At 39.0% G+C, this 21,070-nt stretch overlaps 1 protein-coding gene across 1 annotated transcript in view; it reads left to right on the top strand.

Annotated features, from left to right (window-relative positions):
- The window catches only part of Tdg (Thymine DNA glycosylase), a 156,477-nt gene that overhangs the window by 64,573 nt on the left and 70,834 nt on the right, over positions 1-21,070 (top strand). Inside the window, exon 4 of the mRNA XM_090389716.1 lies at positions 7,354-7,486. Within this exon, the coding sequence (XP_090245842.1) occupies positions 7,354-7,486 (133 nt within the window). The remainder of the gene's footprint in view (positions 1-7,353; positions 7,487-21,070) is intronic.

Below are 21,070 nucleotides of genomic sequence, written 5' to 3' on the forward strand. Positions count from 1 at the left end.
CGCAGAAATTGGCATGACTATTACAATAGCATCAATATATATTCCCCCAAATTCCTCAATCTCCTCAGAAAATCTAGAAAATCTAATAGACCAGCTACCACCTCCTTTCTATTTACTCGGAGACTTCAATGCTCATCACTCGCTGTGGGGATCTCCAACAATCGACAAAAGAGGTAAACAAATAGAAAATCTTCTCGATGTGTGCCAACTTACCCTTTTGAATACTGGAGAGCCTACCTATATACATTTTTCTACAGGATCCATGAGTGCTATAGACCTTTCAATCTGCTCTCCCTCCATATGTACTAATACGGAGTGGTCTGTTCTTGAAAATCCACTAAATAGTGATCATCTACCAATTCTCTGCAAGCTGCAAACACGGGTAAACTCCCCTTTGCCGGGTCGCTCCAAATGGAAATTTCGTAGGGCACACTGGAATGAATATGCTTCAAATGTTCAGTTAGATGATGAAATAATTCAACTTCAACCCATAGATTATGTCACACAACATATAACTAATCAAATGTTACAAGCTGCCAACTCTACAATACCAAAGTCCTTGCCTGAGAAACGCAAACACAATAATTACTGGTGGAATCCGGATTGTACATACGCTAGACAGAAAAAAAATAGGGCTTGGAATTTGTTCCGCAAATTCCCCACAACCAGTAACCTAATTAGTTTTAAAAGAATGAAAGCTAAGTTCCGCCAAATAAGAAGGAAAGCAAAAAGAGAAGCATGGATTAGCTTTTCCTCTAGTATAAACAAGGACACAGATATCAGACTCATCTGGAAGAAAATACAAACAATTGATGGCAAATATGTCCAGTCCCCGGCCTCAATATTAAACTGGAAAGGAAAGGAGTTGTCCTCTCCAGCAGAAATTGCAAATGCCTTAGCCGAATCATTTGCCAGTATATCAGGCATATCCACCTACAACCCAATCTTTCAGAAAATTAAAAAATCATCAGAGCAGCATAAGATCAATTTCTCCACTAGAGTTTCACACCCGTACAACCAGCCATTTACATTAACAGAACTTTTAGGGGCGCTCAATAAAACTTCCAGTAGTGCTGCTGGTCCAGATGGGATCTACTACGTCATGATAAGCCAACTAAACAACAGAACAAAAAGGGCATTGTTAAAATATTACAATCGAATATTTCTAGAAAATACTTACCCAAACTCCTGGCGTCACTCAATTATACTAGCCTTTCCAAAGCCAGGAAAGGATCGCAGCTTTCCACATAATTACAGGCCGATTTCACTGACCAGCTGCTTAGGCAAAGTCTTGGAAAAAATGGTTCACAGGCGGTTAACGTGGTTCCTGGAAACTAACAACATGAAAATAACAATCAGTACGGGTTTCGAAAGAACCGGTCCACGTTAGATGTAATGATAAAAGCAGAAGCAAACATCCGAAATGCCTTCATAAGGGGACAACATCTGGTCATGATCAATCTTGACATTGAGAAAGCCTTTGATAACACCTGGCGATACGGTGTACTTCAAGATCTTCATTCTTTTGGCTTGAGAGGTCATTTACCCCACTTTATACAAAACTTCCTATGCCACAGAACATTTCAGGTTAGATACATGAACAATTTATCTAAATCATTTGAACAAGAGGAAGGTGTTCCTCAGGGGTCCATTCTTAGTCCGACGTTATTTTCAATAAGAATTACAAACATGACACAGGATTTACCTAATACAGTAGAATCGTATATGTTCGCTGATGACCTCATTGTTTCTTGTCAATCCCAAACCATGAACACCATTGAATGACAGCTTCAAATTTCCATCGCTAAAATTGAATCATGGACATTGCGGAATGGCTATTCCCTATCAGAAAAGAAATCTAGTGCAATTCATTTTTGTAAAAAACGCAAACTTCACCCGGATCCAGAAATATTTTTAAAAAACATCCTGATTCCTGTCACTAACAATTTCCATCTGTTGGGGTTATATTTAGATAACAAACTTAATTTTGCTTCCCATATTGCTTTCCTTCGAACTACATGTCTTAAAAAACTGAACATCCTGAGAGCAGTCTCTGCTAAGTCCTGGGGTGCTGACAGAAGCTCTCTCCTTCATCTGTATAGAGCTTTAATAAGATCACGATTAGATTATGGATCACCTGTCTATGACTCCGCTAGGAAAAGTTCACTATTACGTCTAAACACCATACAGCATAGTGCTCTTAGGATAGCTGTGGGAGCCTTCAGAACATCTCCGGTCCACAGCCTGTATATTGAGGCCAATGAACCCCCTTTGCATCTCAGGAGAAAATCCTTATTGTGTAATTATGCAGCAAAAATTAAAAGCATGCCATTCCACCCTAGCTGGCAGTACCTGTTTGATCCTCAATATGTTGAATTATATCACAAGAAGCCTAATGAAAACCGCCCCTCAGGGATTCGACTGCAAGAACTCACGATCAGTTGGGATCTTAAATTTCACAACATATTCCAAGACATTGCTACTCCTGAAACTCCCTGGACTGAACTCTCACCTCTCTGCGACAATTTTTTTTCAAGATGGGGAAAATCCTCTCTGGCAAATATAAACTATCAACAGCTCCATAAAACTCATTTGTTGGAAAACTCAGATAAAGTACCTATCTATACTGATGGCTCCAAAACAGACGCAGCCGTTGGTGCTGCAGCAGTTTCTTCTGCCTTCTCAGTTGCTGTGTCTCTTCCTACGGAATGCACTATCTATACTGCAGAATTATTTGAAATTAAACTAGCTCTAGATAGAATACATAACAGCTGTATAAAGCAATCTCTGATATACACAGACTCCTTAAGCGCAATCACTGCCATTCAAACTACCATGTCGCCCACTCATCCGATTCTTAAAGAGATACGGTCCAAGTTATTTTACTGTAAAAAAGCCAACCAGAAGGTTACCTTCTGCTGGATACCTGGTCATGCAGGCATTCCAGGTAATGAACAAGCGGACGCCGCCGCTAAACACCCTAACTCAAACACTTCCATTCAACAAACAGTGCCCTACACCGACTACAAATCCATCATTGAAACATCATGTAGGAAGCAATGGTCTGACCTCTGGAAAGCTCAAATAAATAATAAACTGTTGCAGATAAAAAAAGAGCCAAAATTGTGGACATCTAGTATCAGGAAAAGCAGGCGACAAGAAGTAATTCTAGCAAGGCTCCGCATCGGACACTCACATCCAACTCATCTGTATTTGCTTATGGGAGAGAACCCTCCTCAGTGTTTGTTGTGCCAGTCGCAGTTGACAATATATCATATTCTCATTGAATGTCCCCAACTTTCAACTACCAGAAAATCAACCTTTACCTCCCTATCCCATTTGAAGGAACCGATAACCTTATTGCAGATTCTTGGCAATGATGCAAATTTGGAGGAACTGTTTACTTATTTGAAACAGATAAATCTCTATAATAGCCTATGATCACAATAACATGAGAAATTTTGATAAGCAAATATCGAACAGGCACAATATGGCCCAAGAGGCCCTTGTGCCAGAAAACCCAAATACAACAACAACAACACTGTGTAATCCAGGTCCTTTTCCTAAATCCAGTAAACCAGCCCTCAGTGCCAAAAAACTCCTTCACAGAACCAGTACTTGTACTAGGAGCCTTAGCACCAAGTTCCTCAAACAATTGTTTGGCCTTTTCACAAATAATCGCCTCACTGACACTATCACCTGCCATTTGTTTTTCATTAATCCACACTAATAGAAGAGTTTCCATCTTTTCCGTGATATTATAACTTGACTCCTTAAGCGCAATCACTGCCATTCAAACTACCATGTCGCCCACTCATCCGATTCTTAAAGAGATACGGTCCAAGTTATTTTACTGTAAAAAAGCCAACCAGAAAAGATGGAAAAGAGTTTCCATCTTTTCCGTGATATTACAACTTGAACTGCTTAACCTAGAGATTCCCTTCGTGACTTGTGCACTTTTTAATTCTTTCTTGTTTTTTAAAATTGTACTGATTGTTGATTTAGCCATACCATATTCAGCACTTAGATCTCCTACACTTTTTCCATTTTCTTGCTTGGAAATTATTTCTTTCTTAATCTCTAAGTTAATTAGCTTTCTCACTCTATTTTGCCAGCTCATGGCTAAAATTATATAGCAGAATAATTTTAAAAAAATATTTTCACTGCTAAAGGGCAAATAAGCAGATAACTGAACCTTATGAATGATAACAAAGATGATAACTGATGCTCTAATCAAAGCAGGAAATTAGAGCAGGAAGCGCTCTAATCAACATCATGCACACGCCTGTGCTACATCGGCCGATAGTATTCCTCTGCATTCGTTGTAGCATCTGTGTTCATTGATTTTATTGATAAAAACTGTTCGTTGTAGCATACCTGACTGTATTTCTTATCCATTTTTTGCATAATAGAATTCATGCTGATCCTTCTCATAGGAAGGTTGGAAAGAGAGTATGTGTCTATTTCAGTACGACTCTGTCCATATTGTAACACCTTTAATCCAGATAAGATTAGATATTATTTTTTGTAAATATCTACTCAGTTGAATCCTATGCTTTTCCAGAAGCATGAATTGGTTGAGGATTGGGAAGATAAAAAAAAATTGTGGGCACAGGAACCATACTGCTAGAACAGCATGGGCTTTGGTAGACTAAAAGAAGAGAGACTGTTAATCTTAATTTTTTTTTCCCTTTCTTCTAGTTAATAAATTCCTTGTTCCTTACTTCCTTGTTCTCAAATTGCAACCAGCCAATCCTAGCTACTTGAAAAAAGATTTCCCCCCATGTGTATTTCCTGAAAAACACAACTTACAGAAGTGAAAGTAAAGTGCAGACAAGGTTCACTTGTATCCCAGTCTTTAATCTGTCCGTGGCACTTTTTTAATAGGAACTCCTAAAGAATTAGAATGTGCATTAAAAAACGAAGGTGGGTAGTACTCTCCATCAAGAATATAAAATATCAAGAACTGTATCGCAATCACTAAATTCATGATTTATAGCGTGTCATTGTTAAAAGTTTAAAAAGTTTGCATTTTCTGTCTTGCTTTGCCATACACTGAATTCTCCCAAAGAATTCACCAAACTGTCGTAAACCGAATTGTTGCATACAGAGAGTGAAACGTCATTCACTAAATTGTCTTGTACACTAATCTGTCATGCACTGAATTTCGCACACAGCGAATTGTCATACACAGAACTGTCGTACGGCAAATTGTCTTTGCAGTGAGTTGACGTGATCCCTGGAGACTGACATTGTTCATCCTCTTTATGGGGTGGTGATCTCTTACTGCATTTGGAATATTGTATTCAGGTCTGAAGGCCACATCAAAAAAAAAAAAAAAAAAAAAAAAAAAAAAAAAGACAGAACTTCTGGAGAGAGTTCAGAGAAAGGCAACCAGAATGGTGAGAGTGCTAAATGATGGCCATATGAAGAATAGCTTAGAAGGTGTGGACTGCAAAGTTTGTGGAAGGACTATTCTCCTTCATAGGAGAGATAAGAATGGAGGGGTACAAATATAAATTCACAGGGAATAACAGAAGATTCGATTGTTTTGTGAAGCTTGTCTGTAGGCAGCAGTTCGTTGAATGTTAGAAAAAATTGCCTCCCAGTTTGGTGGAGGCAGCGAGTCTGACTAAATATAAAGTAGAATTGAATGATTACTTTGTGGGAATGGGAACAGCTTGAATATTCTCTTTAATTTTAATTTTTATTGTTATTTATTTGTTTTTGGCTGATGCAGAAAAAGTTCACTTCCTTGAATCATTATTAATACTAAGTACTGTGTATGCCAATAAGCTTAATTGCGAAGTACAATGGATTCTGGTTACTTGGGCCACCGGTTAATTGAGGCAGCCATTTATTTTGGGCAAATCTTAAAAAACAGATCCCAATTGAGAAAATAGCCAGGGTTTACTTCGCTTAATTGGGACAACATGCTATTTAATCGGGGCATGAGACTGCAGCACTGAAGATTACAGAGATTACTGGAGATTACCCTATGATTGTTTCCAGCCATTCATTCGGATTTCTGGAGGTCACAACCATAAAACAATTAGCAGGCACCTGTTTATTGGGCTTTTCTGTTAGTGCAATATATCATAAACGGATAGTAAATTCGATCTTATTGAATTTGCGATAATACGGACATCTGCAATTCTGTGGGTTATTATGGTGAAATGTGTTTACACTTCCATGGAATCTTCAATCATATAAAAAAAAATAATTTTCAGAATCTTCTCTTCATTTCTATTTTTAAAGCTTTGTAACTTGTTACTCCGTTCTCACTTGCATGTATCGTGTTACTTGCAGTTTGTGTGTGCCGTGTTCTTTGTTATTGATTGCTTATCTTTTTACTGTTTTAAATTTTAACCCCCACCCACAAATGTCAGCGAACAGAAATGTCAACTAGTTAGTATGTTTGTTTGTTTGTTATTTGGTTTTTAGGAGCATTAGCAACTAAGGCCATATTGCTCCGGGAATATGCGGTGGTCATTCCCCGACCTTTCCACATCCTCCGTATTTGGTGGTGACGGGCTCGAACCCCGGTCTAATCAAGAAGCATGTGCTACGCACTGCTGCTCCTTCCCACCTGGCTACGGAGGCGCGCAGTTAGTATGTACATATTACAGTATGTATTAATTAGTCTGATTATCACGTATATTCTGGCGCCTCTGTAACCAGGTGGGAAGGAGCAGCAGTGCGTAACACATGCTTCTTGATTAGACTGGGGTTCGAGCCCGTCACCACCAAATATGGAGGATACGGAAAGGTCGGGGAATGACCACCGCATATTCCCGGAGCAATATGGCCTTAGTTGCTAATGCTCCTAAAAAAAAAAATAAATAAATAAATAAATAACACGTATATTCTTCCGATTTTCACGTATCATATAATTTTTTTAATTGTTAAGGTAATAAAGGATAAATTTGTGCTTAATATATCTTTACTTTTATAGCCTGTGGATAATATTCCTCCTATTTTCGCTAATTAGAATCGCAGTTTAATAGAATTAAAATTCAGTTCACAAATGTGATCACAATGACCAGTGCTTACTGCACATCGTATAGTGAATGGTACTATGGTGACTCCATCGTAATGTGATTTGATTGTACAGTGAACTAATTGTAAAGCGGGGGTCCATTGTATTTTTACGTGAAAATTCGGATAACTGGGGCAGCCGCTTAATCGGGCCAAAATGCACTAGTCCCGATGTGTCCCAAATAACCGGAATCAACTTATATATTTTATTTACTTTTCTTAGTGGTACAATTCCATAATGTTAAGAAAAATTTCATAATTTAATGCCATAATGTCTAGTGTGTATGGTTCTTTTTTTTTTTTTTTTGTTAATAGGGAAATGTTTATTTCTTGCTGGATTGATCCCTGAGCCAATGACAGCAATGGATGATTACAAGCTGATTACCTATGGTATTGGGTTCACAAATATTGTTGCAAGGGCAACTAAGGGAAGTGCAGATCTAAGTCGGTAAGTTATATTTGGACCATTTCAAAAAATGAAATCGATGTATGTTTTAAAACATGATTGTTATATTTTTTTATGAACATACATATTATGCAAAAATGTTTTATAAAATTGAACACTATTTTACCATGTTGAAAGGATAGTTGCAAATTGCAGCCAGTAATGCTTCAAAAGTGTGCTAATTGCACCTGAATACAGTCGAGTATTAAAAACAAAACTACCAAGTAAAAATAAGAATTAGAAAATTTCAGGAATAATTAAACAGAAACTCACATTCGCCCAGGGAAGCAAACAGCAGTATTCTTCTGCTTAACGTTTGGTCCAACTGCTGCCAGAAGAAACTTAGGAAACTCTCCCAACTCTGCTTAACTGAGGAGGCAAATGCAGACACCTGTTAAAGAAGAAAAACTTAAAGAATATTTTGGGGATCTGCAGTGACCACTTTTTTAAAGTCATCAGCCTTGTTGAATTTCCTAAGACACTTACCTTTCTGTTATGACTTGCTAACAGCAAAGGAACTATCAGTGCCCCTATGTGTGACTGATCAAGACAGACATGACAAACAGAAAATGTTTTAATTATGGTTATTCCAATAATTAGGAAGCAACTCCAAACTAGAAGACAATGTGAATTACATGTTGATTGTGAAATTGACATACCAAAACATAATGCACAAGTGCAATGCAACATGTACTAACTCAATTAAACAACGAAACTGTAAATTAACTTCAAAATTATATTATTAATTTGATAACCAAACACAAAGTTAAAAGATAAGAAAAATGCAATTTGTTAATTTAATTGCATTTTTTCTGTATTTTGTATTTTGAAGTATTGTTTTGATTTTGTGTTGTCTGGAAGTTGCAGAACTCATTTTGAAAGGTTTCATTTCCTTTTTCTTTGAATGGCAGATTTTAAATAATGTTGATTTACAAATTATGAATAAATTTATTTATAATTTATAAATTAGCATTAGCATTAGTAGAGGCATATGATGCAAGAAAGCAAGCTTATGCAGCATCAGCCAAAGGAAAAAAAAAAAAAAAAAACCCACTTCCACTTCACCCCTCTGTTTGTTCAAAATACCTGTCCAGCTGAGCCTTAAACTTATTTAGACTATCAACCTCCACGACAAGGGATGGAAGTCTGTTCCACCAACCAACCACCCGCTGGCTAAAGGCAAATTTCCGCACGTCTATCCTACATCTGTCTTTCCTCAATTTGAATTTATGCCCTCTCAGGTGATTATTCTGAGCTAGAGGAAGAATCCCATCAGCATTGAGCATGCTCAAACCATTCAAGGCTTTATACACCTCTATCAGATCACCTCGCTGGTGCCTAGTCAGTCTCCAGACACTGTAATTTGCAAAACTTAAGCTTTTCTTCGTAAGAGCACACCTTTGTTCCATTCACTAATCTTGTTGCCCTTCTCTGTACTCGTTCCAGCAGCTCTACATCCTTCTTGAAATGAGGTCTCCAGACCTTTAGTCTAGGTGTGGCCTGACCATTGCCTTATACAAGGGAATAATGACCTCCTTATCCCTGCTGGAAAAATTCCTGTATATCATTGACAATACTCCATGAGCTACTCTTGCAGCCCATCTGCACTGCTCAGAAAACTTCATATCTGTCTGCACAACCACCCCCAAGTTCCTTTCATTCTCTACCACTGTCAGTGTAGTACCACAGAGTTGATATGTTGCTCTGGGGTATTGATATGTTTCCCATATGTAGTACTTTACATTTGTCAATGTTAAACTTCATTTGCCACCTCTCAGCCCATCTGCTCAACCTTTCCAGATCCTGTTGCAGCAGCATAGTGTCAGTAGTGTCCTTGACAACCCTGCCAATCTTTGTATCGTCTGCAAACTTGGACATTAAGCTTGATATACCATCATCAATATCATTTATAAATACAGAAAACAATAATGGACCCAACACTGAGCCCTGAGGGACTCCGCTAATAACATTAGTCCACGATGAGCAGCGTCCATTGATTACCACTCTCTGTCTTCTCCCCCTCAACCACCCCTTTATCCATAGCAGCAATTTGCCTCCAATGTCACACTGCTCCAATTTGTGTAGCAGTTTTCCATGTGCCACAGTATCAAAAGCCTTTCTAAGATCGAAGTATATAATATCAAAGCTATTTCCTGCATCCAGTTCTTTTGTGACTGCATCATAGTATCCAGTCAGATTGGTCAGGCAAGACTTCCCCTTAACAAAACCATGCTATGTCCGAGCTATAACTGAAGTCTTGTCTAAATGATCCTGCAGTGCTTCTTTAACCAGTGCCTCCATTAATTTTCCTGGAACAGAAGTTAAGCTCACAGGTCTATAATTACTCGTGTCAGCCTTTGATCCTCCTTTGTGAATTGGGGTCACATTTGCACATTTCCAGTCTATGGGTACCTCCCCTGAGTCCAAGGAAGCTCTCATAATTATGGCTAAGGGTTTGCTTACTTCCTTTGCTAACTCCTTTAATATAACTGGATAGATCCCATCCACCACGGGTGCCTTTCTTGTGTTTATCTTCAACAATTTCTCCTCCACTTTACTCCCAGTTATTTCAAGATTCTGTAGCTTACTGCTAGAGTTGAATACACCTCTGGCATTCCCCTCGCTGAATAACTCCTCGTGTGTGAATATCGATGCAAAATATTCATTTAGTTTGTTAGCTACCTGAGCAGGATCATCAACAGTTGACCCATCAATATCAAGTGGACCAATCTGATTCATCCCCTTCCTTCTAGAGTTTACATAAGTAAAGAACTCTTTGCTGTTTTTCTTTGCATCCCTTGCCAAGGATTTCTCGTAATCTGCCTTCGCCTGCCTAACCTCCTTTGTAACTTGGTTGCATATCAACTTGGATCTATCATAGGCTTCTGTGTCATGTGTTAATTTGTAAGTATCCCATGCTTTTTTCTTCTTCTCTGCCATATGCCTCATTAGTTCATCTGACATCCATTTTGGCCTAAACCTTGGACAATATTTCTTAGTTGGTATGTAAAGCCTAGTAGCTTCCAAGATAAGTTCTTTGAATGCTTCCCATTTTGAATTTGCTGTTGGTAACATCATCAGTTGGTCCCACTGTATAGAATTTAAATACTGTCTCAGTCCATCGTAGTCGCATTTACGGAAGCAATAACCCTTCCCTTTACCCCTAATGGTAGTTACCTCTTTGAGTAAATCCCACTTCAGCACATTGTGATCACTGCCACCTAGTGGTTCATTTATCTGCAGATTATTAATGCATGAAGAATCACTGCTGATAATCAAATCAAGAGTATTACTCCCTCTAGTTGCCTCCCGAACACGCTGATGTAGAAAACAATCATCCAATAAATCCACAAAAGCCCTGCTAGTGTGTGAGTGACCAGCCCCTAAATTCCAGTCAATATCTGGGAAATTAAAATCTCCCATTATAAGACTCTCTGATTTACTGGCCCACTCTATTTCCCTGTACAGTTTCTTATTATACTCATCAGAGTCATTAGGCCTATAGCACACTCCTACTCTCAATTTTGATCTCCCAATGCTTATGTCACACCAAACTGACTCAACACTGCACTGTCCAGCGATGTCGACTGGCTTCACTTCCTTGGTTTTTATGTGTTTCTTAACTAATAGCATAACCCCCCCCCCTTCCTATCCTGTCTCTCCTTTCTGTAGACGTTGTACTCCCCAAATTCCAGTTCTGCATCCCTTATATCTGTGTGACACCACGTCTCTGATATCCCAACAATATCTGCCTTTGATGTTTTGAGCAATACCTCAAATTCATCAAATTTATTTACTAAACTCCTAGCATTGGTGTACACGCAAGTATACCTGCACCTGTTTCTGTTCTTAGCTACCCTAACACAACCCATGTGTTTACTTGTACCGCAATGGCTTCCAGCAGTCTCTGAAATATCATGCATCTTGTTTTTCAGGCTTCTGCTCATTCTAATAGAAGCAGTGCAAGAATCTCTTTCACCTCTGCCAGTGGCTACTGTCAGTCTATTGGTCTTTGTCTCCCCCCAAGCTAGCAGTTTTACGACCCACCTAACACTGCCTCGATAGCATCAGCATTATAAGTGAATAGCAAAATAAATTTATTGCACTATATCTTGTTTCACTTATTTTGTAAAAATCATCTATTAGTGGTCCTGCTGAATTCTAAAAAATAGTTATTGAAATTTTTCTTGGTGTTGGTGGTTCAGGACATTTCCAGACTAAGCTTTCTCTCCCTTGCTGTTTTCTTCATAATAATGAACCTAGGTCTCATCTGCAGTTACTGTTTTCTGTAAGAATAATTCATTTGGTTATCAGAATTTCTCCAAAATTTTATTACAGGAAATCTCACTCTGGTCTTTGTGATTCTGTAGGAATGAAGAACTGCCAACTTAAACACATTTTATTGAAATTTAACCATTCATGGATAATAGCAACTGTGCCTCTGTGATTTTGAACAATGGTTTCCATATGATTAATATCGTGACTATTTTTAACTTTTTGATCCATTTAGTCAACATTTTTAATGATACACAGTAAAATTCATATTGTTTTAAAATTCTGTGAATTTCACCAAGTTTCTTATGCAAAAAAAAAGGACAGGCTAAAGGAAATGAATAACAGCACCCTATTCTATAACATGTGTGAAGGGGAGGAGAGATAACAGAAATCTTGTAAAAAAGAATAACTAGCACCACATCAAGAAAAGTTGTAAAATATTTAAATTGAAAATACATCAACAATGTACCTGCTTTAAAATGGAGTAAATTTTTTTTTTTTTTTTTTTTTTGTTAACACCCCAAGCACAAGAGGTATTAAAACCTATAGTACTGTTCCTGGTTGGATAGTACAAGGATGCTGATTAGTTGTGACGTGTTTGGACGACTGGTGTGGAAGAGACAGCAGGAACTACGGAAGCTAATTCAGAAGAAAACAGTGCCCGTGAAAGTATCTACAGAAAAGGCATGCAGCAGAAGCAGAATGTCTGAGACAGAGTGGAGAGACTTTATTAGAGATGAGTCATTAATTAACCTACCTGCTCTCTTTTGAATAGAATCTGTAAGCCTGAGAGAGGGTTAAGAGTACCACCCCAGATGTGGAAACAATATTCCATGGTATGGTGGATTAGCAATTTGTACATAGTGAGCAGCTGTTTGGAGGAAAAGTAATGCTGAGAGCAAAAGAGAAAACCCAGTTTTTTAGATACAGAGAAAGTAATATTTTTGCTGTGCTTATGCCAAGAGAGATTAGAAATCAGGGAAATCCCTAACAGAGATGTGTGATCTTGTCTAGAAATCTGAGTGGCATCTAAGATAAGCAAAGGAACAGAAGAAACCTTTTTGCAAGATTATAAGACAGGACTGAATTTTAGGGGTGCCTCCATAGCCAGGTGGGCAGAAGCAGCAGTGTGTAGCACACGCTTCTTGATTAGACCGCGATTCGAGCCCGTGAGCCACCAAATATGGAGGATGCGGAAAGGTCAGGTATGACCACCGCATATCCCTGGAGCAATATGGCCTTAGTTGCTAAAGCTCATAAAAACCAAACAACAACGACTGAATTTTAGAAGGATTGAAATAAACTAAGTTATTTTCGCCCCACTGGAGAATTATCTGAAGATCAGCATTTAGGGAATTAGTGGTGGATATTCGAGAAGTTGAAACCGTTTGTGCAGGGCAAGGTTTCTCAAACTGGAAGGTGGAATGCAATGTGCTGTCATCAGCAAAACTGTGGATAGGATTTCCAGTCAATGGGAAAAGGTCATTAATATATAAGAGATAAAGAGCAGGAGAAAGAACTGAACCTTGGAGAACACCTACATTAGCGGAGAAGTTAGAAGACAGCTCTCTACTGTCACTTGCAGTCATAGTGGTCAGAGAAAAAACTGGATACCCAATTACAAAAAAAAAAAAAAAGTTGTCAAACCATAAGGTGGAAACTTATTTAGGAGACCCTTATGTCAGACATGGTCGACAGCCTCTGAAATGTCAAGGGCAACTGCTTGAGTTTTGCCAAACTTCTACATTTAATTTGTCCATAGATGGGTAACATATGCCAGTATATCAGTGGATCGATGCTGATTGAATACATACTGGTGATCATTGATGGAAAGTTTCTAGATAGTTTAGGAGTTGGTAGTTAATAGATTTCTCCATTACTTTGGAAAGAGAAGAAGAAAGAGCAATGGAATGATAATTGGATGAAGGGATTTGTTACCCTTTTTTAGGAACTGGCTGGATATGAGCAAAATTCCAAGCAGAAAGGTAAACACTAGTCGAATAAGAAAGTGTAAAAAGGCAATATGCAGGATTTGAGAACAAGTGGAAAAATACCAGCAGGACCTGGTGCTTTCTTGGTATCAAGACTTTAAAATTCTTCTGGCATCCCTTTCATGGAAGACCACAGGAGGCATTGACTGGAGTGTACTGGTAAGGGTAGGAGGTGGTTTACCAAGATCATCAGTACATGGGTTAGAAGAAAAGTAGGATGCTAGCTGGTCAGCTTTATCTTTAGCTGAGTTCAAATAGAGGAGAAGAAGAGAATCTTTTATTGCAACAACAACAATAATAATAATAATAAGATACAAAATACAGTTTATATTGCAACCTACCTGTCATGGCCACAGGCCAGGCCCTCTGTCAGAACCATTAGGTTTTGACAGTGATTATAATGGCGCTTCCGTAGCCAGGTGGCCAGGAGCAGCAGTGCGTAGCATACACTTCTTGATTAGACTGGGGTTCAAGCCCGTCACCACCAAATATGAAGGATGCAGAAAGGTCAGGGAATGACCACCGCATATCCCCTGAGCAATATGACCTTAGTTGCTAATTCTACTAAAAACCAAATAACAGAGATGAGAATAGAGGTGGGAAAAAGTTGCAGCCAATAGCTTTGCCAAGAGACCAGAATGCCCGTTTGGGCAAGAAGCAAATTAGAGTTTGATAAACGTCTGGCCTTCCCCTCCCTGAATAACTCCTTGTGTGAATGTAGATGCAAAATACTAATTCAGTTTGTCAGCTACCTCAGCAGGTTCATCAATGATCGAACATTCGCTTGCCTTAACCTGCTTTGTGACTTGATTATAGGCTAGCTTGTATCTACCATAGACTTCTGTGTTGCCTGATAATTTATATGCATCCCATACATTTTCCTTCTCTGCCACATGTCTAGTTCATCTGACATCCATTTGGGCCTAAACCTTGAACAGTATTTCTTAGTTGGTATGCAAAGCCTAGTAGCTTCCAAGATTAATTCCTTGAATGGTTTCCATTTAAAATTTGCTGTTGATAACATCATCAGTTGGTCCCACTATAGCCACCTTTACAAAAGAAAAAAAAAGCCTTCCCCTTGCCCTTGTTGGTAATTACATCTTTAAGTAAATCCCTCATCAGTATACTGTGATCAGTGCCACCTAGTGGTTCCTTTATCTATAAATTCTTAATGCACAAATAATCACTGCTGATAATCAGATAAAAAGAGTATTACTCCCCCTGATTCGGTTTCAGACATGCTGTTGTAGAAAACAATCATGCAGTAAATCCACAAAAGTCTTACTAAGTGTGAGTGACCAACCCACAAGTTCCAGACAATATCTGGGAAGTTAAAATCCCCAGTTATAAGATATTCTGATTTACTGGTCCACTCTGTTTCTCTGTATAGTTGTTCATTGTACTCATCAAAGTCATTAGGCCTATAACACACTCCTACCTTCATTTTTGCTTTCCCAGTGCTTATTTCACACCAAACTGTCTCCACATTGCACTGTCCACCAATGTCAACTGGATGCACTGTCTTAGATTTTATGCATTTCTTAACTAACAGCATAACATCTCCTCCTTTCCTATCCTGTCTGTTGTTTCTGTACAGATTGTACTCTCCAAATATCAATACTGTATTCCTTATATCTGTGTTAACATTCCCATTAGTAGAGGGATGTGATTCAAGAAAGCAAGCTTATACAGAATCAGCCAAAAAAATAAATAAATAAAATTCCCATTTCACCCATCCATTCATTCCAAAAGTTTGTCGACTTCTTCCTTGAATTTATTTACGCTATCAACTTCCACAATGACAGATGGAAATTTGTCCCAGCAAATTTCCATACATCTGTTTGACAACTGTGTTTTCCTTAGTTTCACTTAATGTCCCCTCAGGTTTGTAATCTGAGCAAGAGGAAGAATCCCATCAGCATGACCCACACCTCAATCAGATCACCTTGCAGGTACCTAGTCTCCAGATGCAACAGTTTGCAGAACTTAAGCCTTTCTTCCTAAGAGCATCCTTTTGTTCCCCTCACCAGTCTTGTTGCCCTTCTCTATACTCATTCTAGACACTCTACATCCTTCCTAAAATATGGCCTGACCATTGCCTTATACAAGGGGATAATCACCTCCTTATCCCAGCTACCAAAATTCCTGTATATCATTAACAAGATCCCATGACTTGCTCTGGACGTCTATCTGCACTGCTCGGAAAACTTATACTTATCTGACTCTACAATTATCACCAGGTCTCTTTTATTCTCCACTTTTCCCTAGTGTGAAACCACATGGTTGGTAAATTTCTTTGTGGTTACTGTTACCTATATACAGTACTTTGCATTTGTCAATGTTAAACTTCAGTTCCCACTTCTCAGCCCATCTTCCCTACTTTTCTAGATTCTGTTGCAGTAGCATACTGTCTTTACTATCATTAACAACCTTTCCAACCTTTGTATCATCTACAAATTTCAACATTAAGATTGATAGACCTTCATCAATATAATTGATAAATATACAAAACAACAACGAGTCTAATTCCAAACCCTGGGATAACTACTAATAACATTACTCCATGAAGAGCAGTGTCCATTGATTACCAGTCTCTGTCTTCTCCTGTTCAACCATCTTTTTATCCATTGTAGCAACTTGCTGTTAATGCCATACTGCTAATTTGTATAGTAGTCTTCCATGTACAACAGTTTCAAAAGCTTTCCTGAAATCCAAGTATATAATATCAAAATTATTTTTTGCATCCAATTCCTTTGCAACCACATCATAGTATCGAATCAAGTTAGTCAGGAAAGACTTCCCCGTAACAAACCCATGCTCAGTCTTGTCTAGATGATCCTGCAGTGTGTCTTTAACTAGTGACTCCATTCTTTTTCCGTTGAACAGAAGTTTAACTTCTGTTCAACGGAAAAAGGTCTGTAATTACTCGTGTCTCCCCTTGATCCCCCCTTTGTGAATTGGAGATACATGTCACATCTCCCATCTGTGGACCTCTGAGTCAAATGATGCTCTCATAATTATGGCTAAGGGTTTGCTTACTTCCTTTGCTGCCTCCTTTAATATAAGTGGATAGATCCCATCCACCCCAAATGCCCTTATGTTTAATTTCAACAATTTCTCCCCCACTTTGCTCTCATTTATTACAAAGTCATATAACTCCCTGTTAGAGTTTGATAAACTTCTGACCTTCCCCTCCCTGAATAAGTAATCATGAATGTAGATGCAAAATACTCATTCAGTTTGGCAGCTTTCTGAGCAAGATTATCTACCATCGAACCATTGATATCAAGTGGACCAATCTGATTTGTACCATGTGCTGCCACTTTATTGGGTACACCCCTGCTGTGCCCACAAATGGTTTGTACCAAAATGTTGCAAGTCACATGACCACAGTTTTGGATATAATTGCAGCAGAACAAACTTTCTAGTACCAGTTAAGCATACAAACTGTAGCAAGAATGGGAAAAAGGAGTGAGCTAACAGACTTTGAACATGGCATGGTAGTAGGTGCAAGACATGCTGGACAAAGCATCTTTGAAACGACAGTTCTTCTGAAATTTTCAATTACCAAAGTTTCAAGGATGTATCAAGAATGGTGCAACAAACAGAAACATCCTCTCAACGGCACTCCTGTGGAAGAAAATCGCTTGTTGATGAGAGAGGTCAGAGGAGGTTGGTTAGAATTGCGCAGGCAAACAGTCAGGCCGCAGTGTCGCACATCACGTCAGAATACAACCTTGGTGCGCAGAACAAAATATTGCAACGAACCACTAGTCTCACTTTATCGCGAATGGGCTACAACAGCCGACGGCCACATCGCATACCTTTGTTATCAATGAAGAACAAGAGAGAGAACACCTCCTGTGGGCACAGCAACACCAGAACTGGACTATTGAGGATTGGAAAACAGTTGCTTGCTCTGATGAGTCGAAGTTCCTGGTGCATCATGTTGATGGAAGGCTCAGAATTTGGCGAAAACAACTTGAATCCATGGACCCGTCATGTCTGACAACTATTGTGCAAGTTGGTGGGAGGCAGTGTTATGGTGTGGGGAATGTTTTCTTGGGAGACGTTGGGTCCATTGATACCCATAGATTCACGTCTGAATGCCACATCATACCTAAACATAGTTGCTGACCAAGTACATCCGTTCATGTTGACAGTTTATCCTCAGCCAGATGGTTACTTCCAGCAGGATAATGTGCCGGTGCACAAAGCCCGAATCACTATGAAACGGTTCCAGGAACATTACAATGACTTTTCTTTGCTGCAGTGTCCCCCTCTCAGTTCCCCAGATCTCAATCCTATTGAACATTTGTGGAGCTGGAAAGGGGCTATTCGCTGCAGGCCTATATCTCTGTCGAATCTCAAGAAACTGCATGACACACTCATGTCTGCATGGTACTCCATTTCTGCACAACATTCCCAGTATTTTGTTCAATCCATGCCTAGAAGAATTCGGGCTGTTCTGAAGGCTGAAGGAGGCTCAACATGCTACTAGGTAGGTGTATCTAATAAATTGGCAGCACAGTGTATAAGTAAAGAAGTCTTTGCTGTTTTTATTTGCATCCTATGCCAAAGATTTTTTATTATTTGCATTCACTTGCCTAACCTACTTTGGAATTTGATTACAGACTAGCTTATCTACCATAGTCTTCTGTGTCACCTGATAATTTATATGCATCCTATGCATTTTTCTTCTCTGCCACAAGTCTCATTAGTTCATCTGACATCCATTTAGGGCTAAACCTTGAACAGTATTTCAAGGTTTAGCCCTAAATTGGAACCTAAATCCTTGGAGCTTCCAAGATTACTTCTTTGAATGCTTCCCATTTAGAATTTGCTGTTGGTAACATAATTTGATCCCATTGTATACACAGGTGTTCAAAGAAAGTGCATCACATAGGAATTTTATATTTCTAACCTGTTTTCACGATGGTATGTTACATTAATGACTAGCATCACAAATAGAAATATAAACAAAACATATTTATTAATAGTTAAGGCAAAGCTAAGTAATATTTCACAGGTGCTCTCAAAATATTCCGAAATGAGCATTTCCAACCTTTATACAAGAGTTTTGTTAAACATGACAATTATGGCTGAAATGTTATTAGAAGCCCTCAATATGCTTCAGTTTATCATTTTAAATGGAAAACAAAACAAAAAGTTCACCAGGTGCAAACTAATATTTAGTTGAACTGCCCCTGGATCTGATGACAGCAGCACACTGTCAAGGCATTGACAAGATCAATTTTTGAAGATAATCAACTGATAAGTTCGTGGTTCCAAACACAAATTATGGCTTCCTGAAGTTCACAAAGGGTCTTTGGTTTCTTTCTGGCAACTGCAGATTCTCAACGATGCCAAACTTCTCTATAAGATTCAGGTCCGGGCTGTTTTCTGGCCAGCTGAGAGTTGTAATGGACTGTTCTTCCAACCATTTTTTCACCTGTAACAAATGTAAACACATTACTGTTGAACCTCTAATGCTGAAATGAAGCTAAAGTAATTACAGAGGTGCCTACTTACACTTTTCACCTGATGACAAGTAGCAGAGTCATCCCGAAAGATACAGTTACTCGGCAGGATGAAATGATTTCTAATGGTTGGCAGCAATTTGCATTCCAATATAGCCAGGTATCCATTGGCATTTACGGAACCTTTTATAAACTGCAGGTGACCTACTCTGCAATACGAAATGCACCCCCCATATCATTTGTCTGGGAGGGAATTTCACTGTAGACACCATACAGTCTGGATGGTATTCTTCATAATGTCTATGAAAAATCGTTTGTCTCCCATCAGAGCCATGCAGGTTGAATTTCTTCTCATTCGAGAAAATAACTGACTTTCACTGCTTGGGGGTCCATTTGACATGCTCCTTACATCAAATTAATTGGGCCTTTTTCATTTTTTGGTGAGGAGGGGCTTCTTATTAGGATGACGTGCTACAAGTCCATTTTTGAAGAGGCGTCTTCTGACTGTTACTGAACTTACTATCACTCCTGTATGTTCTTCCCATTCTCTTTTCAGCTCAGACGAGCAAGCTTTATGGTTTATAAGGCATAAGTGCTTCAAAACGCAGACCTGTTTTGGCGTAGAGACTGGTTTGCATCCGGCTCCTTTTTTCCTATCAGCAGAACCAGCATTCTTGAGTGTGGAAAGACATCTGCTCACTGTCGACTGATTACAAGACACTCTATAAGCATTATGACGGGAAGAACATCCTTCCTCACTTAAAGCAAAAATAGCATTCTTTCTTCGTGGCATCAACTGCACGTAACTCGCCATTTTGACAAGCAAGGAATGACTGCAACTCTTGCAGAGCATGCTCATATATAGCTGAAAGTAACAGCCGATGCAATATTACGTCATCACCTACGTGTGTCAATCTTATCTGATGCAATCTGTAAGAAATATTGCTATATACTTACGTTACTCGGATGACAATTACAATTTTAAGGGGTGATGCACTTTCTTTGAACACCAGTGTAGAATTTAAAAACTGTCTGAGACCACTGAGCCACCTTAGGAAAGCAAAAACCCTTCCCTTTACCCCTGATGGTAGTTAAGCTATAAGTAAATCTCACATCTGTACACTGTGATCACTGCCACCTAGTGGTTCCTTTATCTGTAAATTCTTAATGCATGAATAATCTTATTAGTGGAGTCCCTCAGGGTTCAGTATTGGGGCCTTTATTGTTTTCTGTATTTATAAATGATATTGATGATGGTATATCAGGCTTAATGTCCAAGTTTGCAGACGATACGAAGGTTGGCAGGGTTGTCAAGGACACTACTGACACTATGCTGCTGCAACAGGATTTGGAAAGGTTGAGCAGATGGGCTTCGAGGTGGCAAATGAAGTTTAACATTGACAAATGTAAAGTACTACATATGGGAAACAGCAACCCCAGAGCAACGTATCAACTCTGTGGTACTACACTGACAGTGGTAGAGAATGAAAGGGACCTGGGGGTGGTGGTGCAGGCAGATATGAAGTTCTCTGAGCAGTGCAGACGAGCTGCAAGAGTAGCTCATGGTGTATTGTCAATGATATATAGGAATTTTTCTAGCAGGGATAAGGAGGTGATTATTCCCTTGTATAAGGCAATGGTCAGGCCACACCTAGAGTACTGTATACAGGCCTGGAGGCCTCATTTCAGGAAGGATGTAGAGCTGCTGGAACGAGTACAGAGAAGGGCAACTAGATTGGTGAATGGGACAAAGGGGTTCTCTTACGAAGAAAGGCTTAAGTTTTGCAAATTACAGTGTCTGGAAACTAGGCAACAGCGGGGTGATCTGATAGAGGTGTACA

Source organism: Mastigoproctus giganteus, chromosome 1, assembly GCF_048544385.1.
Source record: "Mastigoproctus giganteus isolate SK-2022 chromosome 1, ASM4854438v1, whole genome shotgun sequence".
In the NCBI taxonomy this organism is placed as follows: Eukaryota; Metazoa; Arthropoda; class Arachnida; order Uropygi; family Thelyphonidae; genus Mastigoproctus; species Mastigoproctus giganteus.